This window comes from Zosterops lateralis (assembly GCF_965231275.1).
Source record: "Zosterops lateralis genome assembly, chromosome: 5".
Taxonomy (NCBI): domain Eukaryota; kingdom Metazoa; phylum Chordata; class Aves; order Passeriformes; family Zosteropidae; genus Zosterops; species Zosterops lateralis.
Genome location: NC_139766.1, coordinates 17,482,606 through 17,507,971, shown reverse-complemented (window position 1 = coordinate 17,507,971; position 25,366 = coordinate 17,482,606). Strand labels below are relative to the sequence as shown.

Here is a 25,366-nt window from a genome sequence, read left to right as displayed (position 1 = left end):
ATGCCATTCCTATTGTTTGAACTGTGAGGCTTTTTTTTTTACTAAAAGAGAAATTGTATTTGAGTAAAATCTTGTAAGCTCCCATATGGACAAACTTTAGAGCCATAAAGCTAATTTTCTGAAAAATACTTAAAAATACTTTTCATATGAACTCCTTTCTATTCATAACTTGAGACAATAGTGATAGCCTGAGAACTCACTATTTGATTACTCATCAATTCCTGATATAAATAAATCAATAAATGAATGTGTGTGTATAAACATAAATATATAGGATTCTATCTGAAGTTCCCCCTTTCTAGAATACAGGAGTGTTTCTGTGGTTTCAGTAAGTTTCCTACCTTGGCTTTATTTGGCTTTCTATAAAACGTCTTGTGATGGCACAGACAGCATAATGATTGTTAAATATAGTTCATAGGTCAAATACCTGTAATAATTGGTAGAGGCAATGGCAGGAAAACAATTTGGGAATACTGTCTGCTTGGCTGGTTGTGACAGCAAAAGTCTTACAATTTTACAACATGGATTTTACACCTCATTTGATCACACAAAATGTCTAAATTTACTCAGTCTAATGTGCTTATTTGCCTTCTCTTAAGTCCAGTTTGTCTGTTTTGACTCTTCCAGAACATAAGTTCTTCAGGCTGGTTAAGTCTCTGTTTTTATTATTAAAAAATACATAGTGCCCAGGAACATACACAGAAACGTTAATGAATAAGGGTGATAGATCTTCATTCAAAACTGGCAGAAATTGTTCAGCTTCTTGCCTTCTGTAACCCCCAATAAACCATTTCACCTGTCCCAGAAACAAATGGGTGAAACCCTCATTGTATTTGGCACTAGTGGGGCTGTCTGCATCAGTTTGACTATATTGGAAAATTGATTTTGATATGTGTAGGCCACTCCATCTTGAATAAAAATACAATAAAATAAATGTATTAAATACTTTAGTTTCCTCAAGTACCTTTTTCTTCAGTGTCTGAGTCCTGTATGTTTTTTCATTTCTGATTTGGGTTTTTTTTTTATTAGGAGCAATTATAATTACAAAATATTTGGTGGTTTTCTGATTGTTACAAAGGAAATAATTGTGCTAGATAGGAGAAATCAAAGCCTTTCTAGTGCATGAAAGTACTTGGAACAACTGCAGATTTATGACTGCCAGGCTTAAAAAAAGACAGTTTATCAAAATGAAAGCTCAATAGGTTTTCTAAATACTGAGGACATTTCAGCAATTTCTTAAATTCAAATATTAGCAAAGGAAATATCTAAATAAAGATAGAGAACTGACCTTTCTTTGGGGGAGGTGTACTTTTGATGTTGATAAATAAAGGATGTCATAATTAAGAAGAGGTGATACTTAATGCTGTTTTTTATTTGACGATGTCACAGTCTTCTTTGAAAGTACTGTTACCTTCTGAGCTGTAGTATAGACTATTCTACATTATCATTCAGTAGAGGTCTGTGACAAAGGCTTTTATAATCAACCACTTTTTCAGTTTTATTTTGGTTAATAAGTTGATTCTCTTTTTGGGAAACAACTGATTGCACCTGTCTCTGAATGTGGGAAGTTGTAACAATTTCCCTAGAAATGCCATTGCTGGAAATGGTGTTCTTGGGTTTGGCATTAAAATGTCAGTGCACCAACTGTTCAGAAAGCTGCTGAGTTTCATGATACAAACGTTGCCATCTTTTAAGTGAATTAAGCAATCCAAAAATGCTCTTTTGAGACCCCATTGGCTTCTAAGTTTTGGTAGGAATAGTTAGATAAATGTGACTCCTGTTTTAGTAATTAATGTATTTGTCTCACTATTCTCTACAAAACTTCTCATCAAAACTTTTGAAATAAGTGCTTTTTATGCAATGCTTAAACCCTTACATAAATATCTACAAGTGTACAATCAGGCATTTCCTGGGTTTCCCTTCTGTTTTTAAACAAAAAGCTGAACATCTGAAATTCCTGAATATTTTTGAAGGAGGTTTGTGCATATACAGACAGATGGTGTTTTTAAGAGCCTGTTTTTCCTGCCCAAACTTCTAATGAGTGCAGTCTTGCATGAAAAGTGCAAGGGTTTTTTGTGCAATTATTTTTTGGAGGGGAAAAAAAGGAAGTGCAGTATGGTACCTCTAATAATGTCAAGATTGGGCTCTGGTTTTTAAGTAATAATCTCCCTACTCTTGAAAACTTAAACCTATGCCATTAGTACTTACTGTTCTCTTGTTTGGGACAAAGAGGTGCAGCTAATACCTCAAAGCCCCAGAGCCAGTGTATCAATGATAACAGGGATTTTTGTAACAAGAATCAGAGTGAATGAAGTACAATTTTTGGATACTATAATCAGATGATCCATCTTTTTTCTGAGGCTTGGGAATTTGTGTACTGTGTATCCCTTGTAAAACAAAATTTCAGATGCTGCCCTGACTTCCAGGGTATGAACCCTTTTTTCAATTTAGCATTTTTAAAGGACAGTTTTACTCTGGAGGTGTATGCTTGTGATCCAAAGGAATTCAGATCCAAAGGCCACATTTATAAAGCTTCCAAATCAGTTCTGAGGCTTGTGTGAAATCACATAGTAGCTTTGCTTCACAAAGTCATAGAACCTCAGAACATTAAGGGGTTGGAATGAACCTTTGAGAAAATCTAGTCCCAGCCTTGCTCCACCATGGGCAGGAACACCTTCCACCAGAGCAGGGTGCTCAAGGCCTTTTCCATCCTGGCTTTGAAGAATGCCAGGGTTGGGGCATCCACAACCTCCCTGGGCAACCTGTTTCAGTATCTCACAGTAAACCTAAATTTCCTCTCTTTCAATTTGTGCCCATTACTCCTTGTCCTCTCACTACAGTTGCTGATGAAAAGTCCCTCTCCGGCTTCCCTGCAGGTCCATTCAGATATTGGAAGGTTGTTACAAACTGGAAGGTTCATACAGATTTCTCCAAGATGAACAGCCCAAACCTTCACACCCTATCACAGGGGAGGTGCTCCATGATCCTCCTGATTTACCAACTCCATGATCCTCCTCTGGACTTGCTCCAACATTTCCTTGCCCTTCTGTTGGGGGCACCAGAACTGTAAGTGGTACTCCAAGTGAAGTCTCACAAGAGCAAAGTACAGGGGGAGAATCATCAGCTCCTTTGATCTGCTGGCCACCCTCCTTCAGTTGTCTTCAGTTTAGTTGCTTTGTAGGTTACTTTCCTGCTACTTAGATTGTAGTACCATCTAAAGCTTTTTATGTGTTCTCTAGGTGTATTTCTGTATGAAACATTGAAGCAGAATCACTGAACAGATAAGAGAATCTAATTGTGCACTAGTATCTTTTTTAACCTATGTTTTTAGGTTTACATTTTTTGTGTCGCTATTTGTCTTGCTAGGAGTTAGTGTATAAACAGTTGAAAATGCAAATCATCATTCTTTGCTTTTTTTTTTTTTTTCTTGAATTCTCATTCCAGTGGTTTCTTTGAAGCAGCACTCATAAATATTCTTTAATAGATGAAAATATCCTTGAAGAGGAAATGCATTTCTAAAGTGTTGTAAATGTCAAAGCAAGGATGGAGGTAAAAATTATCTATGAACTTAATATTTCTATCAGAAAATTCCCCAAAGGGAAAGAAGCTTGCAGAGAGCACTGATAATGCATAAATACTTATGCTGATTCAAGAAATGATCTTTGAGATCTGATGCATATTAAGGTTTCTGGAAGGTCATATTTGTTTTAAGTTACTTTGTTTCTCCTTGTACTAATAAATTCCTGGATGGGTATGAAGGAACTGAAACTCTGTTTCCCTGTGAGCTTCCCTTTCCAATCTTGGTTTAGATCTGTAATCAGTGCATGAACAGGGAGTTTGATAGTTCTCCATCCTAATGGCATTTATATCCAGAAGGCACACCCTTCTGCTTCCTCCATCCATATCCTGAAAGGGTCTACACAGTTATTGTACATATAGGAATACACCTATGTATATAGAGAGTAATCTGTTAATTGTGCCGATGTTCTTAAGCACATGGCATTGTTTTACTCTACAAATCATGTGTGTTATTTAATGTTTTATAGAATTGATTAAAACAGATTATCAAATTACCAGCAAATTTTTGGCCACTACCAAAAAAACACCTATGCATTCACCAAAGAGTAATAGAATACATCAGGACACATGTTATATGTAAATAAAATGTTCTGAAAAGGCTGGGAGTATTTCTTGAGAGACAGTAAAATGCTTATGTGGTGAGAAGTGAAAAATCAAGGTTCAGTATGCTGGAGAGGGTTCAGAGAAACTGAGGGAAGTCTGCAATGCTGAAGAAGTGCTGGAGTAGGAGATGAAATTGGTGATAAGTAGACAGATGGTGAGTAGATAGGATGAATCAGGTTGCCAGTAAATTTCAGTAACTCAGTAAATTTCTGTTGTGATATCTTACAGAGGTAGGAAGTAATATCAAACTCAGGTGGAATGATGAATAAAAATGCAATGTGATCAAGAAAATATGGAAATTGCAAAGGGGATTGCTATATCAGAATAAAGTATTTTGATGTTTCTCAAGAGACTGTTGATACTGGTTTTCACTTACAGTGACCAAAAAAAAGAATATTTTGGTAAGTTATCAACTTACAGGTTTTTCTTATCATGTAGCAACTCTGGATAACAGTAACATCAAGGACAGGTAGCCTGTGGCTCTACCAAATTGGATTTTTCCCTTCATCTGTTAAATATTTTATTCTAATATTTTATTCTGAGTTTAATACTCAAAATGTCTCTTGGGACATAATTTCATTTTCTGGCTTTATATACTTTCCCTAAAATGTGGAAATATTTGCACTATGAGAGACACAAACATAAAAGAACAAGGTTGAATACTGAAGGCATCTGTTGTTCTCAGTAGGAATAGGATCCTGAGGGAATAGATGATCTCGCTGAGCTAATATCAATTGTGAACTATGACACATTCATTAAAAAGAAATCTCAAATAGGATTCTAACTTAGAATGCTCTGGGAAAAAAGTCTTGAACCTACAATATTAAGCTAATTATTGAATGAATATTTATCTCGTCTTGTCTTTCAATCAGCTGGTTTTTTTAACATTGTGTTCCGAGACTTAGGAGTCTGTGTCCATTGTGACTCCAGTTGCCATCTTCTGGCTACTCCTTACTTTTATCACAGACTGAAATGTAATTTCACCAATTACACATCAGCATTCTTCCTTAGTTTTCCAATTCTCCTCAATTTTGGAAATAAGCATAAGATTTGTTAAACTACATGCTGAAATAAAATCATATTTATTGCAGGTTAGAAAACTGAATTTCAAGTAGGAACAGCATGGGTGTCCTTCCTTCTCCACAGGCTGGACTGAATAAGATAAAACAATAAGAATTAAGATAAGTGTTTCTTTCAAAGCAATCCTCTCTTTCTTTTCTTGTTTCATGCTCTTCTTACTCTTCTTTGCACCCAGTTTTTAAATGCTACTAGTCTAGGTTGAAATGAGCACTTCTGTGTCTTCCTGGCTGTCTCCTAAGACCTGAAATTTCATTTCTGGATTGGTCACAGTTTGTGAGCTTTTTTTTATTTGGTTCTCCCCACCTCAAGCCTTGATATCTGGAAAGGTAAATTAAAGCCTCTTAGTAATTTTTGCATACCTATTTTTATGCAATTTCAATAAATGATATTTTCTCTGAACTTCAAATCTGTTCTTTTGAAGCTGGCATAACTTATATAACATGCTTGGGAAGTAATTTTGGGGTCACTCCTGGTATACTGTCAATTCTGATACTCTGCTGCAGTTAACTTGTGACCATAGTGCCATTTATTGGGAAACACTATCTGTTCTCTTATAGAGTCATTTGTTCTCTTAAAACACAATTTTATCTAAGTTAAAACCCTCTTGAAAAGGGTGGGAGGGGGAAGAAAAGCTGATACAGTTGTCTCACATAGCAAAATAGAGGCCTGTAGCATTGATAACTTACTGTTTTTGTTTGCTGCAGATCTGTGTGCTTTCACTTCTGGCCACAGACTTTGAATCAAAACTGGAATGGGGAGAAGAGCAGAGAAGGATGGTCTCCTCCTCTCTCCCTTTCACTACAGCTCTAGGGCTGAACTTGGAAGTAGTGATGGGAAGGGTTGGGACAGGGAGAGGTAGGAAGTGCTTTACCTAAATTCAGCAGCAAGGATGGCATTAGTAGCAGATTGGTTTGAACAAGCTACAAAATTCTTTGAGTTAAGAGGTCCAAGTCATCGTAGTCACAAATGAGAGTGGATATCCCAGAAAGTCCTTTTCAGCTCTGTTTCCAATTTAGCTTTTCTGGGTTCAGATGCCAGGATTTCTATCTAAGCATCTCACTCTTTCAGTTTTGACTTGTATGTATGGTTGTGAAGCTGATGATCTAATAATTGTTGGGATTTTGGAGGAAATAATCCTCTCTAGTTACAGCATAAGTAGAAGGGGTTTTTTTTGTAGTTTCTTTTAGGTTGGTGATTTTTTTTTGTTTTATTTCCCCAGAAGCTTCTGCATGAGACATCAGCAACTATTTTGTTTCTGTGTCTCTGAGCCAGTGGCCATTGCCAGCAGTGGTTTGTGGTTGTGAGTCAAGATTACAACTGCAGACAAACAGGACTTCAGACCTTCAGAAGCTCAGTTTGAGCTGGTGGTCTTTTTAACAGCACAATAAAGACTAACAGTCTACAACCAGAAGTGGAATTGTGTTGCAATGGCAGTTAAAACCTTTGCCAGAGAAAATGGACATTTCTGAAGCTCTGCTAAGTACTTGTTCTAGCCATGATTTTCTCATTGACACGTCTGTTCTCAATGTAACCATGAATCTCTGCCACTTTGTCCTCAAATTTAGAAACTTTACATATCATGTTTCCTGGTTGGAAGGATTTCACTACAGTCTAATATTACTGTGTGTTCTCCTACAAGTAAAGAAGAAAAAAATCCAAGCCACAAACTCCCCCCAAAAACTTCTCAAGTGTTTTTTATTCTAAAACCCACTTTACACAGCTCTGCTAAAACAACTTATTTTTTATTATTATTTCTTTTTGCATCTCACTCTACCATTAAACTTGCCCATTGAGTTATCAAAAAGAAACAAGCAAAAAGGAGAAGATAATTTTTGGTGTCTTCTTCAAAATGATGGAGAAGCCAGTTCTTTTAATGCATCATGTTATTACAGTTATAAAATATGGGAAGCTATTTAAACCTCAAAAGAGAAGGAAAAGTCTATTGCATGTGTTTGCATAAATGCAGGAAATATGCCTTTTATTTTTTCCGGTTTAATGGGGCATTCAAATTGCAAGAATGACAGTAAAAATTTGTCTTGAAAAGGAGTCTGAGACAAGAAAGTTTTGGAAAGACAAAATTTTATAGGATGACTTTAGTTTTGTCACTGAAATTCTGCCAAAAGTTGTCTTTTTTCCTTTCTTTCATTTTTTTTAAAAATATTACTTTTTAAAAAAATTTTATTGCAGTTTAATTGAAATTTAAAGCATTATCCTGATATGCACTTTCTGATAGTCAAAACATAAGTATATTTCTAGGCAAATTATTTCAAGGTTATTTCTCTACCAGCCTCACTCATACAGTCCCAGCTGTTTTAAAAATCATCTTTTCTTCAATATGGATTATTCCTGCAGTCCTGTGTTTTCTTAGAAGTCTTTGTTTTTAGAATTATAGTTCTCAGATTCTGCACCTGTTTAAAGGAAGTCATAATCATGCTTGACTTTCACCTTCATCTCCAGCCTTACGTACAGATTAGAGCAAGTATTTTGTATATAGAAGAAAATAAAAATTCTAGAAAAACACCAGAGGTTAAATATTGCTTTCTTAAAGGGTCCTTATATTTTTTTTGCTGGAAAAATGTCTTGGCATTAATGATTTGATTACTTATGCCTTTGTTTTCTATAACATTTTTGTTACAGCTTTTATAATCTCTTTAAAAACTCAATATCTCAATTTTCACCACCAAAATCTTTGTGCCATTTAAAATGATACCCTTCAAACCCAAGGGAAGTAGCAGGAGGAATTTTTGCACTTGGTTTAAGCTAACAAAAGAAGATCATTAAAATTTGATCACCTTCTTTTTAAATAAAGCACTGCTGGAAAAGGAAAAGCAATTGCTACTGGGAGACCAGATTTATTTTTTTAAATTTTGATATTGGATGGTAACAACTATGCACTAGATTACCTAGTAAAGGACCTTGCAAAGATAGTTTTTTTTTAACTTCTCTTTGGAGAAGCAAATGAGGTCTGGACATGTCCAAAGAAGTAAATTAGTTCTGTGTTGAACAGGAGTGGTTCAGAAAGTTCATGTTCTGGAAAAAAACAAAAAAAAACAAAAAAAAAAAAAAAAAACAACAAAAAAAACCAGGACAGGAGGTTCAGGAGGAGGCAGAGGAAGGGCCCAGCCCAATAGTTTACCTTTAAGAACTAAAGACTGATATAAAAACTGTCTGTTTTTTTCCATTCACATACCTTAACTACTTCAATCATAGCAATGTCTTGCATGATTTAAAGTGAAAAATTACTTACTTCTTGTCTATGGGCAAATATGTGGTTTTGATGACCCGTGTGAACTGCAAGTTCTCAATGGGTGCAGTTCTGGGAAATTGTTCTCACACTGCTGAGCAAGTTCAGAAGTTGGCATTGCTCCTAAATAATGATAATCATGAGACCAACTTTTGATGAAAAATCACAGGCAGGAAAGCAAACTGCAGATTCTCATAGTAAGAGAAAATTTTATGTGTGAAATCTTGCTATGGACAAGAGAGGGAACATGCTTAACCTGATCCATATGTTTACAAAGCCATGAATTTATTTTTACCTTATTTAAAATATTAACAGTGTAAATAGATTTAAAATATATATTCTAATTGCAGTAATATCAACAGCTCATATGGGTGTGAGATATCATAATGTGACATCTTAATGACTGGAGACACTCAGGAAGAATTTGGTTTGCATATCATCCTCCCCTAGATAGTATTGTAATCTTCCCTGAGACTGTAGGATGTTTTGAAGTAAGATGTCCTTGTATTGATACTATTCTGCTTTTATAGATCCCTTGGAAGGCAGTCACACAAACCACTCATAGCTTTTTCCCCATGGTGGTTTTTTTCTCGAAAGATGGAATGTTCCAAAGAAGCCAAAGCAGTATCTACTCAAATAGTGAGGAAATCCTATGGTTGGCTTCAGAATAATGTTTTGCCTTCAAGAAAAAATCAACATGTTAAAACCCATGTCTATTACCCATGTATTTTTATCCTTTTTTTTTGTTTGTTTGTTTTTTTCATTGGGTGGAAAACCAAAGAGGTAAGGAATTAAAATGTGACCTATCCAAGTTATCTCTGAAGACATCATATGAAGGAATCTAGATAATGATAACGTAAATTAATGTGGGATAAAATGTGATTACTAAATCAAAAGTAACTTGAGGTTGAGAGTGGAGTTACCTAATAAAAAGGAATGAAAACTGTATGACATGCCATAATACTTGAACAAAATTGCTAAGGGCATCTTTGCAATTAAGATGCTTATACCTGACAAGTTAGCTGTATATTGGAAATGGTGAGGGATTGTTGGGTTTTTTTGTGGGGATTTCTCCCTCCCTCCAGATTTATTCTTTGGACATAAGATAACTCTAATAGCTTTTTTTTTTCTTTTTTCTTTTTTTTTTGACTGAAGAGCCTTATCTCTTCCATTTTTAATACACTTCCTACAGTAAAGATAGCTGTCCTGTTCTGATGGGAAAATTTTGATGTCATAATTTCTGTAATATAAAGCATGATTTCTATTTGGTGACTGAAGTTCTATCTTCAGGCATAGACCAGCTGATATGAACTAGGAAATTTCTGCAGGGCCGAAATAGAAGTCATATTCATAGCCACCATATAAGACCCTGTAAAGTTTACCATCATTCTTCTAGTGTACAGATGTTGTTTTCTTCTAGCAGTATTTCTTCTCCTCACAATGAGAGATATGAGCAGGAGTATTCCTCGGTATCTTTATGTTCCTGAGTATCAGTGTTGATTATATAATGCATGTGCATATTATATAAAAATTATTATCCTTTGTACTGATCTATAGAGTTTGGAGTCATGTTCAGTACCAGCCTTTTACTTATCTTCTTGTTCTAGGCTTCAGAGTCAGATATTTATTTACAGGCAATTGACGAAGTTATTTTTACTCACCTTGACCATATACAGGTTATTATCATTGTCACTGGCTTGTAACTTTATAGTAGCTGAGTTCATAATCACACTGCTTCACTTCCTTAGGCTGTAGAGCTGAAAAATGGTTTGTTTATGCTTAAGGCCTTTATTTGATCACATCTTAGAGTGTTGTCGTTAGGAGACTGCAATGATTTCATACTCGATTTCTGCAATTTCCTGAGGTCTCATGCACATGGTCCCAACTACCTGCCCTACCACTAAGTAAGTGTTCCCACCTGGGAGCCAAAAATTGTCTTTCACTGATGCCTTTGGGTCATATGTGAGACTGAATTCCCTGGTTGCTGAGATTTCCTGCTTTTAATCTCAAAGATTTACTTTGACTCTGCCTCTTTTCATCACTGGTCCCTAGGGACTGATTTAGAGTGGTATGAAAAGGGCAGATGAAGGAGGTTTCCCTGAAGCCACAAGTAGTTGTAGCCATGTTTTTCAGAGAAATGGCCCTATGGTTGCAGAAGAATATGAGGTAGAAGGCAGGGAAACAAGTGATACTAAATAGATATTGAATAAGCCCCTCAAAATCTGCCCACTGTATGTAGTATGTAACTTCAAGACCCTAACACAGACTCAAAGGTTTCCTTAACAGGTTCAGCAATGCTAAATGGGTGTGATATCCTCTGATTCATATCCCTGATGACCATTTCCTGTCTGAAGCACACAGTGGGTAGCTTCTTCATGCTTAATCTGTATCATGAAGCCTAGATGAATTTCCAGTTGCCTGGAAATGATAATAAAATGATTTTTGGAATGTATTTTTTTTGCCTGTAATGAAAATAAGAGTGCGGAGTAGAAAAAGTTATTTAGTTTAGTGTGGTAGAGTTTTGAGTGCATATAAACCTTTCTTATTACTCATGAACAAGGTTCAGCTCATGTTTATCAAACCATAGATATGATCAGATCAATTCTAAGGCTATTTAAAATAGTTTTCCTCTATGTCAGAGTCAAATTTTATAGATGTTGTGTGACAGCTCATCAGCTGTATTATGTGGGAAGAAGATCTAGGGGTCCTTATTACAATCAGAATTGTTCTGGAAAATCTGGAGTAGACTGGTAACTGGTCATTTTCCTCAAAGGGCATTACTGAAGGATTCCACAGGAATGCTGGTAAACTGTTTTTCTTCTCAATATCTGCACGACCCTGCCAGGAAGGAAAAGACAGACCACAGTCATAAAAGTGTTAATTTAACTTGCTTTCAACACTGATACTTCATATTTAATAATTAACAGAATCAAATTTTGGATGAAGGAGAGCTGTTGCAAAATTGCTTCAACCAAGATGTAGGCTTTGAAGAAATGTTTGGACTGTGGTATCTCTCTTCTCTCTTTCTCCTCCCTGAAGCAGTAGCTGCAGTATATTCACTCAAATACATTGCAATTCATGCCAGATTAAGGATGTGAAAACTTAAGGATAGGCACCTTTCAATCTTAAATTTTAGGTTAATTAGTGCAACAACCATAACTACTATGAAAGGGGAAAGAAAATGCCTGAAAACTATGGGGAAGCCCTTGAGTTGGAAGAAGAAATCTAGGTTTTGACCATTTATGGAAAATCCTAGGGGCATATAAATTGCAGCAGATTATTGTATTATTGAGAATTATTGAAAACTTTTGAATTATTGAAAATTATTGAAGCAATGAAGTCAACCTTTTTAAAACTATATACGTATATATTTCAGATAAGTATATATACATACATAGGTGTCAGTCCATATATGTAGTGAAAACAGGCTTCTTCAGAATATATTTACTTACTGGCCTAAGCTGTACTAGTTATTTTACGTAGAGAATTCTCATGCCCTATTTGGTGCAATGCTGATTCTATTGTCTTAATACTGCATTCTCAGTATTGTCTGGTTTACAGCCAATTTCTGATACTTCTCTCTTTAATAGGTTAATGTAGGTTTTGGGGTCAAAACACAACCTTTACTCTTTTTATTTTCTATGGATATGATACATATATGTTTTAGTTACATCAAATCTCAAAGATTTATGGAGCTTATAGACTATTACAGCTATGTTTTCTCTACCAGGAACATGATCTCTTCTGGTTTTTTTTTGTTCAGATTTCTCTTCCATTAAGTATAGATATAAATATGTGCAGAGTCTGATACAATTAAATTAGTTATAAGGACTTTTCTCTTTTCTCTTGGAGGCAATCCTCCCCAAATTTCTTGTAAATGAAACTAAGATAAGACTCCAAAGCCACCAAAAATAAAAAAATAATTTAAAAAACCCCACCTCATATACTAAATATTAGTATGCCTCAATCATTTTTTTAAAATTGAGAATAAACAGCAATAATATATTTTTAAGTTGAAAGATATGACCATACATACAAAACAGGATCTGTATTATAAGGAAGGTAATATTTTAGTTGTCTGCATAACATTTATTGATAACACTGCCCAAGCAACTTTGCATAGAGGTATTCAATATATATTGAACACTTAAAGTCAGTACTCTGGCTACTGCAGTGGGAATTTTACAGTGCAGGCACAGAAGTTAATGTGCAACATGAAAACTGCATTGTGCCATTTTCTGTTTCAGCAGGTAAGTCCCAGTCTTGTTTATTCTCCAGCACAAACCATGGCCTGGCTGTAGGAGGTCAGGCTGGGAAGTTGCTCATGTTTGACACTGCAGCATTCAGGAGTGATGAATATTTAATTAGGCAAGTGTGGACCGTGGGGGAGGTTGAGGCAGCTCTAGATCCTGGTTGACTGTCTGCAGTATCATCTTAGAGTGTTGTGTGAAAATGAATCCTTTGGGTAAACTTCAAGGACACTGAGTAGGTAAAAAAAGGCATTCTGAGAGCAGCTAGCTCAGGGGAGGTAGGAATAATAGAGATAAATGTTTTGCGTATTTCTGTTACACTGGTCAAAGATGCTGGGGGGCTAAGCCAACATGTTTTATTAGTTTACATAAATATATTATAAATTTCAGTTTAAACCTATAGAGTCTGAGAGTATAACAGCAATGAAAGTAATTTATTTTACACAGATATTAGCTATCAGAATGGAGCACATGTATAATTTGTTGATATTATGCAAACAGTGTGAGGTAGCAGTCATTTCTCTAGTCCTATTTTAAACACAGCAACAGAGGTGTTTGAAGATATTATTCTTAGCAAGCTTTCAGGAGAAATTAAAGACTATAGACAAAAGCAGGAAGACTGTGTTAATTTTCAGTAGCATAGGCCAGGATAAAGGTTTCTTACTATTTTGTGTTCCACATTTAAAACCATTGCATGCAGTTTGGATATGTAACAGTTGGGCTAATAGGAAGGTTTAAATTCTGCTATGAAGAGTATAAAAAAAATTAAAGAAGGTAAATAAGTCTGTATTCATAACCAGGGACATTGGCAGTCCCCTCACTCTCTCCTAGGCTTTGTGAAGTTACTGTTTCTACAAGACAGAACGAGATCATACCCACATCCCATGTAGACATCCATTTTAATATGGAATACATGGAGAAAGAAATAGTTTTGTGTTCCTTGTTGTTACTATAACATTCAGGACAGACAACAAAGAACAATAACCATTTTAACCTAAGTAAATTTAGGTAGTATGTTACTGCTAATCAGTTGGGAAGGGAACATATGCCTGCATCTCTGCTTCCCCAGCTCATCTTCTATCATATAACCATCTCTGATCTGTGTTAATATCCAAGACTAAATTTGGGCAAATGACGTGCAAGAGAATTTTTGTTGCCATTCACTGGCTGTGGCTAAAAGCGGTAGCTGATATTTTCATGGACATCATGAATAATTTGGAATTACTTCTGCCGTTTCCAGTGACTTCTGTGATGAATAGCTCTCATTCTGCGGCATCCACTTGAATAATGATGGTGAACTTGGGACACCTCAGTGCACAATACTGTCAAGTCAAGAAGTATAAGTGCACAGAAGAGCTATTCAAATAAATACAATAGGGATAGGGACTGTGATTTAAGAGGACCCTTACTTTTATGACAGGCAAGGAGCAACTGAAAAGAGATCTGATTATGGTCATCTACTTGTGGCAGCTGTTTATTATGCTCTATCATAAACATCTTGCTGTTACCTTGTGCTCACCCATCTGTTTTTTTCTGCCCATCTGTTATTGCTTGCCCTGTGCTTAGGTTGTAAATATCACTGTTGTTTGAAATAAAAATGTTAAAAATCCTTTGATTAAAAAAAAATCAGTTATCAAATTCAGTATTTGTATTAAGAAAAAAAAAAGCTCTTACAAGCCTCTGGAGTTAACACTGAGGGAAGTCTGTTCAGATTTTCTGTGCTCCTGAGTTAACTTCCTGTGGTTACCCTTTCTGATGAGGTTGAAGCATTTAATTGAGTTGATTTTTGTTGTAAGATTTCAATTTGCTTTTAGTCAATAGCAAGGGCTAGTTCAGGAGGAAATTTTGTTTTTTGAAGTCAGAGGATTGTGTGCAAATGAAAGAGGTTTACAAGGCAAATTGCCTGCAGGAAGCCAATCAACTTGTGCTCTGTATATGTCACTTCAGCTTCTGCTGGAGTTTTTATTCCCAGACTAGCAAATTTCTATTTGGCATGCACTATCATCCTATGGGTTTCTTCTCATCAAATATTTGTGATGGATTTTTTTGTTTCTCTCGCTAAACTATTATATGTGCTTTTGGCATTTGAGTCTTTACCATTTTTATTTAATATGACAACAGATACATTTAATTTCTTTTTGAATGTTTTAAGAGATGTCTTTTCTACTTTTTATATTAAGCAAAATCTATGTTTAGTAACTTTTTCTATCTCAAAACATAACTGTAATGCTAGCTAATTCAGCATCATTCACCATTTTATGCCAGTCTATTGCAGTGGTCAGTTCTGAGACATGCAATGCTTTTGGGGTTTTTTGTTTTTTTTTTTTTTTTTTCTTTTTTGAAAGAAGAGTCATCCACATTGTCCCAGCAACCTAAACAATCATTGGTTTTCTTTACTTAATTTAAAATGTGTTTTCATGTTGCTGTTACTGTATTTCTCTTTTGGTTTTGTTTGTTTTATAGTGAAATACTATTCCTACACAGGAACAAGTAAAGCAATGCTGATATGTACCTGCCAATAATGACTCACTCTGAACCACAGTATTGGTGTAGGATTTTTTTTCTTGTGTATTGTTAGACTAAAGCTGTATCAGTGTGTACCCACCTCTAAGGATGGTTAGGTTGCACTTCAGTTGACAACAGCTGGGCCTGGGGCATAGACCTGTGATGCTGAGACCCTAATTGAAGTTATAAAAATGCATGTGGAATTTCATCTTTGGACTGAATAGAATTTAATTCCATAGATACTTGGTTTTGCACTGCTTTCTTGCTGTGGTGACAAAGATTTTTAAGATTTGCCTTGTAGTTTTGTGTAGAAATCCTCACAGGAAGAAAATATTTTATTATTATCAATTAATTTGTCCTGACTTTGCTATAGTATGCTTTATACATTCAGGGAAGTGTTTCCATTTTGCTTTTAAACTTGACTGCACCTGTTGAAAGTGCTTTACAAAAACTGCATGTGTTTCCTCCCTAGTAATTTCATTCTTGCCAAGCACTTCAAAACAATGTTATTTTGTGTTTTATGTTATTCTAGGAGTCCATGAACTGAACTTGGTGAAATTATTTGAAAATCCAGTTTACAAAGAGCTTTTACCTTTTTCATCTGTTTGTTTTTCCTAATGTTTGAAAGGAAGTTTTGTATGTATGTGTTTTATTCCTCCTCCATTGTACTTAAGTAGTGGTTTTTCTAAGTACCTGGTTCCAAAGTCAGAATTCCTAGGAACTGATGCAGACCCTTCTAACATTAAGAGGATCTTTTTTGGGTGGGTTTTAGTTCAGCTCTATGGATTATGAATTATTAGAGATGGACCTGGCTTGTAGATATAAAAAGTATTTTTATACCTCAGTGCAAAGAGACTGGCTCTGAATGAGGACCTTAGTGTGCCCCGTCAATTAAAAAAAAAAATAAAAAAGGTATATTACCAAGATTTAAAAGTTGATATTGTACAACTGTCCTTCAAATTATTTTACTAAATTTTTCAAAAGTACCATGGTGGTTCTATTACTGTTTTCTATTCTAACTTTCCTGCCCCCTTTTCTCTGATGTGCTCTCTTAATTTGGGGAAAAATCCCAAACTTTAGTCTTAGTCAGTCTTTTCTGCTGATGAAGTTAGTTTTTTCTGCTGACCAGAGAAATATTGGGAGATAGATTTGAGATCCAATGCTATCAAAATGCTGCACTGATTGCCAAAAAAATATCTTGGCAAAACTAGTCAAAAATCTTTCATGAACTCTTCCTTAGGTAGCAATTACTGTTATTAGTGTGTTGAAATGTAAAGGCTTAGGAAACAGTCTCAGAACTTGTACAGCCTTATTTGAGGGGATTTTTTGGGTGGAGGAACAGCAACACATGGTGTTGTTGATTCATGCTTACAGCTTTAGAAAACCAGTATTTCAGTTGTTTTGACTTCAGTTATTTTCATTTCCTTATTTTGAAGTAACACTGCTAGTGAAAATTCTATAAAGCAATTGGAGATGTCAAAGGATTAAAAAGGTCAAGGACTCCATCTCAGAACCATTTGCACTGGCCTCTTCAGTCCACTTCTAAAGAAGAGATACAGACTTAAGGTTTCAGTATCTCTTCAGCTCTACCAGCTGTTTAAGGAGTTTTCCTTTCAGAGACCAGAAGAGTTCAGAAATTTGTAAGGCACACTGGCATCTCCAACACCACAGAATTTGATGGGTTTTGTTGGGGGAGTATTGGGTTGGGGGTTTTTGTTTGGGCTTTTGTTTGTTTGTAGGTTTTTGTGGTTTGGGGGAAGGGCAGGTCTTCTTTTTTGGGGGGGAGGGTTCTTTGGTCAAACTGTATTGTGTCTTTTCAGAAGAAAACTCTGCCAAGAAATTAGTTTCGACTTAATATGAGTGGTTGTAGGAAGTAATGCAAACATGAAATACTGGAATTTGCCCATATTCTTCTCAGACTAATCCCTGTGTTGGAGTAACCTGGGGGCTTCTGTGAGCTATTTCATTTTAGTTCTTTCCATTATCTCTGTAGCTTCACTGGAAACATAAGACAACATGTTTGTGCTTCAGATAGCAGACCCAGAAACTGTGTCATCTAGCTGCAACTTTGATAATGCTTTGATGTATTGTCTCTATAATGTATTTATCTTTGCTTACTGCATAATATAGACAATAGCTTGAAGACGTGCATTTGTGTTTATTGTAAAATTTAAAAGGCATTCACCAAAATGTTTTATGGTCAGCGCTGTCATTAAAATTAGATCAGTTGATGATTTTCTTCTGTTAAGCTTTTCCTTAATGGGTTGTCGTTTCTTTCCTTTTATTTTTTTTTTTTTTTAATTGTATTAGGCATTACATGTTGCATCACCCTCTAATGCAATACAGCTGTTCTCCATGAGAAAAGTACTCCAAGGGAAATGAAAACAAATTCTTTGGGTTCTGTGGTTGTGGATGTAGTCTACAGCAGATATTTTTTATTAATAAGAAATACTTCTCAGCAAGTTGGAAAACAACGAACTGTAAGGAGTACAGGTAGCTTCCTAACGAGACTTTCTTGGAGACATTCTAACCAGACAACGCTACCTGTGCCAGAGCCCATTTCCCACTTGCCGCAGGTCAGGGGGCTGGAAAGCAGGGGCAGCTCCCCGCCCAGAGGTACCGGCAGGGTTTCTGCTTCCTTCCTCTGCTGTACAGGTGTGCAGTGCCTGCCGGCTCCGTGACCTTTGGGCAGGCTGCGGGGCTACAGGCCAACATGCAGAGGGCAGGCGGAGGGACCCTGCCGGATCACACTCCGATTGCACTCCCGCAGCTCGGGCAGGGGCAGCTCGGGCAGGGGCCGCACCGTCCCGCGGCCCCGCCGTGCGCGCCCGGCCCGGGGTGGGCTCTGCTCCCGGCCGGGCTCACCCCCGGCACCCCGGGAACGGAGCGGTGCCTGCCCGGCCGGGCTCGCCCCCGGCACCCCGGGAAGGGGCAGTGCCGTGCCCGCCCGGCTCCACCTGCCCGGGCGCTGCTGGCGGGAGGAGCGCGGCGCGGAGCGGCTCCCGGGGGCGGTGCTGTGCTGGGCTGTGCTGTGCTGCGGGCGTGGGGCGGGCACCGGCACCGGCACCGCCCGCCGGGCTGCGCGCCCCCGGAGCCGCCCGCGGCCAGCGCCTGCCGCGGGTCCGGCCGCGCCGGGGGCGCCGGTGGCCGCGACACTGCCTGCGCCGCGCCGCGCCGTGCCGTGCCGAGTCCTACCCAGCCGTGCCGCGCCGAGTCCTGCCCAGCCGTGCTGTGCCAAACCGAGCCGTGCCGCGTCCTGCCCAGCCGTACCAAGCCCGAGCTGTGCCGTGCCGTGCTGTTTCCTGCCGTGCCGTTCCCAGCCGAGCCGAGCCGTCCCCAGCCGCACCGCACCGCACCGCGCTGTGCCGGGGCAGCGCCCCGCACGCTCCGCCGCCGCCGCGGGGTCCCTGGCGCAGCCCCCCGGGGCAGATCGGCGGGAGTTTGCTCGGCCGAGAGGAGGCGGCCAGGCCATGTGAGGCTCGGAACTGCCCCAGAAGTTTGCTGGCAGAAACTGTTCCCTTTAGTGGCAAAGTCGTCAGGCTCTCCTCAGAGGAATACCCCGCTGCCCAAGATGAGTGGCTGTAGGAAGCGGTGTAAGCGGGAAATAATGAAATTTGCCCAGTACCTTCTCAGGCTAATCACAGGTTCTCTGCACACAGGTAATGACTATTTTTCTCTGTAGTCGAGCTGTTCAGCATGATAGCGAGAGAATTGCCTAAGGATAATACGGGGTTGTCATTGTTTTATATTACCATTCCTTTCATCTTATAAATAATAATAAAAGGAGATCTGTGAACTACTTTGTGGCTGAGCATAATGAGAACAGAGCGTAGTCGGATGTTACAGTGTTGAGACAGTCTGACATTCTCTAAACCTTTACACACACGAACCCAGTTGGGATGTGAGTGTACATGCTTCCACCTGTCCACCTGTGTGTGTTACAGGTACTGCAGAGAAGACAGGGGTCATAAAGGATGAGTCTTATGTTTATTATTTTCACTGTTTCTTGGACTGATATTCTTTGATGAGCACACTACATTATTTTTCTTGGAGGCTTGGTTTTGCTTATCTGAAGATATAAATCAGCTGCAAACTGTCAATGAGATGTTATAGTTTGTAGGAAATTTTAAATAACACTTGTGCTTTGCCCTTAAGGAATTTGAAACATAGTGGTTGTCAGCTTTCCTTAGGTAATTTTTTTCCTGTAACCTTGGACAAAGTGTGCAGCACCAGGGAAGGTTGCTAAGCTAGATTGAGCAGATGCTGTAGTTTTCTTATCACTTTGGAAAATATACTTTTCTCACAATTCAGCATTTTCTGGCTGTTCTCAGCAGCTGACAAATATGATAACTTACATGATGTCATTCTGTATTTATGAAATATAATTGTGCTTCTTTCTAGGCTTCAGTTACTTTTTTTTCCTTTGCAGAGCTGCAAGTCCAGCATCACAGATAGTATCCAATTATGTTAACACGATTGTTGAGAATTAAAAGCCATTTATTTAAAGTCATCTGAAAGTTTCAGCTGGTTATTTTTGTTTGGTCGTGGTATGTTGGCTATTTGTGTTTTTTGTTTTGGCACTGATGAAAAGATTTGGGAGCAAAGTTGACTTCAGTAATAATTGGAAGAATTAATTAAAAATAATAATAAATTAATAAAGCATGCAGTTAATCATATTTGGGGCTACAGTGCCCTAAAATCCATAGCACAAGCACTGACAATGCATACTTTATAGGATGCTTGTAACTTATGGAAATCTGATACAGCTTTTTAATAACTTTGAATGTCTGGTAACAGGATTTCCCTGCCTTTATTTTTTCTATCATTCCTAGTCTGTTGTAGTTTCTCTTTTGTGAACTGCATCACTTCAAATTTTTTTGAAAACACCGGCTTCTTGCTCCCATGGGTTGCTATGGAAATTAAATAATATATGATACAAGAAGAAAGAGGTGTTAGAAATTCATCACAAAACTCTTTTCACAGAGTCATCCAAGCTTTTCCTTTGCTATCTAGCAAATGATGCACACACTACTCTATTTTTCAGACTGATATTTGTGCTGCAACCTTTCTGAGCTCACAATTCAAAACCATTTTCAAGACCTGCTGTGGATACTGATTGATATGCTATCACTAAAAGAAGTTCCTTCTTTTTGCAATTAAGCAGCACATTTTCATGGCACACATATAAAAAGCGAAGTGGAGTGGTCTCAGACATGTCTCCTTAAAAGAAAGCTAGCAAGCAAAAAATGCCCACTCTTAGGAAGAGCTGAGATACTTATGAGATTTTCAGTTTGTTTTTACTGCAGATAATAGTATCTTACTACTAAATTAATAGACTTCATCCTGTTCAAATGATGTGGCAAATGAGATCATGATAATGTGATAATACCAAGGGAGGTAGAGCTCTTCTTGCATAGTCCTACTCAGTAACCTCCACTGTTGCAAACCAGTTACTGTTCATCCTGAAAAATCTAATGCATAATTCCTTCTGTTGATAATTAGTTGATAATTGATGAAGATTAATGAGAAAACCTAATTGAAAGTGTTAGAAAGTTATACTTTGTATATTAAAGATACTGCTGTTTCTATCTTGAGCATTCAAAAATTTAGGATAGGTGTCAAACAAAAAAGTGTGCTTATTTAACTTCTTAGATACAGGCAATCTCCTCACCCAAGTGACCAATTAATTACCAAGTGTAAATGTTTACCAAGAAGCACAATGGTGATCATAATTCAGTTTCCTTGTTGATATGATTTGACTTCTAGTGTTTTTTTCAGGTCTTCCTTAATATTTAAATTATACTTAATAGTTTGGAACTACACATTCTTGAAAGTACTTGTGCTGAGTCTAATCTATCTCTTCTTCCTGGATGGATGGGCATCTTGAATGTATACTTAACCTACACAGTGGTACAAGCTCTGCTGTAGCTGATGTGATTGCATTGATCAGAAAACAAAACAAAGTGATACAGAAGGGAGACTGGGTTTACTGTCTATGGGCCTGGCTAAGGAGTCACTGTTGATTACTGGTTTTATAGCTTCTGTTTCATAACCATTTATAGCACTACAGACCTGTTCTGTGGTAAATCTAAATGTTTAAAATGATCTCATATAGCTGTCTGTAATAATACATAAGCATGAACTTGTGCTTCACACTCCACTCAGCTGGAACCAATATTAATGAAACTACCCCCTTGCTTGAAGGTAAAGGCTGTATAAATCTTTACAATGGGTTTTAAGTGGCAGTCTCTGCATGAATACATCCAGATCTCAGGGGTTTTTTTACAGCAAGTCACAATGATTGATAGCAAAATATAGTGAAAAAAAATAGTCTTTTAAATGAAATTTTTAATTTCCCATTATTTCCGTTATATAGTAAGTTGATATTCTTCCACAAGTGAAACATATTCCCTCACTGAAGATGGCAAACCAAATATACCAATTCCAGATTTGTTGCCTCCTGCCTCTTGATGCGTAAGCACCTGGTCTCTGAAACATTGTCATAAAATCTTGGCACTGCTCTTGAGAATGTTTCAGTTTTTGGATGCAACATGGATTTGCATATTATAAATAACAAAATAAATCATTGTGAGATCAAGAAGTAGGTCACAGATTATTTTAAAATGGAGGAAAAGTGATTTCAGAGCAATGGCTATGAAATTTTTCTTAACTGTCATGACTGATGAAAGATTAAAGAGATGATAGAACCAAAACCGCCCTTGATTTCAGTGGTAGATTTTCACAATTACATCCCTGCCAGGCATGTTTTTATTAGATGTCTGATATAACCTATTAAGTGTCATATAGGAGGTCATGTTTTACAGGAGAGATTCAAATTCCCATTAGCATATATGTATACAGGGAATGAAGTGGGGAACAGCCCTGGCTGTGAAATTGTACTCTCTCCAACAAACTGGAGTAATCTCACTTTTCTACACTTTTGTAGATTAGGTTATGGATTGATGTGGAGTTTCTTGACTTCTTTAGATTTTCTGGGGGTTTTGTTTGTTTCTTTGTTTTTGAATCTCAAGTTTGATGAAATTGGTGTAAAGTAGCATTTATCAAAGGCTTCATAGTTTTCTTAGGTAAGAAAGGAACCCAATTAGTGAATGCAGATTGTACTTTTTGATGGCATGTTCTTTGATAAAACAGATTACCGAAAGCAATCTCATTTTGCTGGGTTTTTTTGTGCAGAAATGTTTTCTGGCCTACTGCCAAGAGGAATATATCATCTGAGCATAGCTCTGAAGCTGTGGGAGCTCCCTCACAACTGTACTCCTCTGACTGTCCTAGTTCACGAGCCAAAAGTCCAAGACTGTTTAGGACAGTAGTTTATTCTGAATTCCTTAAGGGCTGCTCTTTGGTAAATCCAGGAGGAATCACCTTTTTTTGAATGCAGGTTACCATATTCCCTTAACTTCTATGGTAAATAATATGAGAAGTAGAATAATTTAAAAGACAAAAAATAATCCAGAAGATAAAAATAATCTTAAAAAATATGAGACAAATAGAGCAGATAAAAAAAACCCCTGTTCCCCTTTTTATGCAAACAGGATATAGCATAAAGTTATTTTAAAAGGATCTTTTATCTTGAAGATGTCATAAAAATCCTAAAATGGCAACATTCATGGGAAAACAGGTTTAATGTGTTTCTAAATGCCTTTTTTTTGTATTGATGAAATATATATTTTTATATAACAAGTAAGTATTATAACTCTTGTTAAGTATGTTAGTTGAATTTTGCCTGAGTCCTCCTGTTATGTTTCTAGGATTTTTCGTTTATTCCATTGTTGAGTACCTGCCTTTGAAAACGCTTTTCCATTATGCTACCCCTACATATATTATCACTCCAATAGGAATTTTGTTTGGGATAGGCTGTAGTACAGACAGTGTTCTGAGACAAAAGACCAAGATGTATTGAGCTTAGTAGCAGGCAACGTGAAATATATTCTGGGAAAAGCTGAGAATGCCTTAACTTAATGTACTTGTGATGTATTCTGCTTCAAATTAGAAAAAATAAAAAATATTTGTTTTGTTCCTTCAAAAAATCAATCCTACCTATATGCCTCTCACATGCTGCAGAGTTATTGTGAACTTACAGCAATTTTGTAGAAAATTGCTCAGTAGTATAATTTTAAGTAGTATAATTTGTTACAAAACATGTTACAATAAATTACATTTAAGCACTCAAAAATTATAAATTTTTCTCTCTTCAGAAATGGGTCTACATAGACTGCTTTTGCTCTTCCTGATTTGCAACTCAGTGTTGTGCAAAATGTTTGAGCTTCAAGTTTTATAATCCTGCATATTTGAGACAGACTGAACTTCACAGACACATGAAGCAGTAGTGGTATCTTGAAGTGGGCCATGTAAAGGCAATACCCTAATCTTTAAACATATTCTCCTGAATATTTTAAAATATTTTACTCAAATGTCCCATGCTTTTAGGCATTAACTCCATCATATAACCTATTTAAAGATGATTTTTTTCAGGTCCTTCCAAAAGAGTCTTCTCTGAAGTCTTAAGGCTGCTTATGGTGTGTTAATTGGAAAAGCACAAAGTGACCATACTGCAGGCCATTTCTGTTGAAAAAAATTGAGGTTTTACTCTCTCATTCCAAGTCTGAATCCTATTTATAGTGAAAGATATAGTTCATCTTCTTTGGCAAATGACACATTGGAAAGCATCCTGTAGTCATCATTAATGATCATCCCTTTGGAAGTCCTGTGTTCTGTACTGTTCTTGTAAGAGTCCAAATTAGTGGTGTCAGTCATAAAGCTAGTATTAAAAATTCAGCTGTAGGCACAGCACTTGATAATATGTTTAAAAATACTTTAAAATGAACTTTTTAAATTTACCAAATCGTGCAGACAAGATGTTGGGAAGTGGCAGCATTAGGACTGTCTCAGCCTTGTGCAATATAATGCAGTTCACTGTGTGTTTACTTTTCATTTAATCATTGCACAGAGTAACTTGGAGAGTAGAAGCAGCAAGGAGCAGGATATATTTAGATTAGAAATTTGGGTGCAAACTGAAATGAGCACTATCTTGGAATTCACAGATCAGGTTTTTGGTTGTTATGTTTTTGTTCCTTTTGTTAGGACTGTCTGCTGCAAACAGACATTATGCAATGATTCTCAAAGACACTAAAGTGACAGATAAAATTCAATATAGGGTAAAACGAAGTGGTACATGCTGGGCAAAATGAGCTTTTTGTCTGAATGGATCGGTGGTGAGTTTACTACTGGCCACAAATGAAACCCTGGGGATGAAAAACCTGTGAAACTCTTTACTAAAGGGTGTTTTACTAAAGGGTGTTGTTATAGTGCCAAAAGTTCTGCATGAGTCCAGAGGGACCAGCTGGGCAAGGAGTTGGAAGAGAAACCTGTTGGGAGAGACTGTCTAGATTAAAGATATAAGAACTCCCCTGAGATTAAAATAGTCCATGGCTATTAAAGTGTTAGGGGAAAATGTTTGAAGTGCTTTTTCTGTTTCTCCTTTTCACTGGGCGTACGCTAATAGCTGTTGGTGAAGACAGGTTATTGAGCTAGATGGAACTTTGTCTGAACCAATACAGTAGTTACTATGTTTTTGTATTACTAACCTGCATTCAAAAAACGTGATCCCTCTTGGATTTACCAAGGAGCAGCCCTTGAAAGGATTCAGAATCAGCTACTGTCCTGAACAGTCTTGGACTTTGACAGTGATAGACACATGAACTATGACAGAGTGCAGTTGGAGACCTCCCACACCTATGCTTAGATGATATATTCCTCCTGGCAGTAGGCCAGAAAACATTTCTGTGCAAAAAAACGTGGCAAAATGAAGGACCAGAGATTACCTTTGGTAATCAGTTTTATCAAAGAACATGCCATCAAAAAGTACAATCTGCATTTACTCATTGGTTTGGGGTTTTTTTACCTAAGAAAAATATGAACTCTTTGATAAATGCTACTTTACACCAATTTCATCAGTCTTGATATTTAAAATAATCAAAACACCCAGCCCCAAAAGTCAAACTTCTCTGGGGCTAGGATGTTTTCACTTCTTCAGTGGTAGAGAACCACAGTTCAACAGGTGTAATCCTGCCTCTTTTTGTTCTCA

At 37.2% G+C, this 25,366-nt stretch overlaps 1 protein-coding gene across 1 annotated transcript in view; it reads left to right on the top strand.

Moving 5' to 3' along the window:
* The first annotated feature begins 18,715 nt into the window (after positions 1-18,715).
* Positions 18,716-25,366, top strand: part of KCNIP4 (potassium voltage-gated channel interacting protein 4) — a 282,324-nt gene continuing 275,673 nt past the window's right edge. Inside the window, exon 1 of the mRNA XM_083860837.1 lies at positions 18,716-18,920. Coding sequence (XP_083716963.1) covers positions 18,833-18,920 — 88 coding nt within the window. The 5' untranslated portion in view covers positions 18,716-18,832. The remainder of the gene's footprint in view (positions 18,921-25,366) is intronic.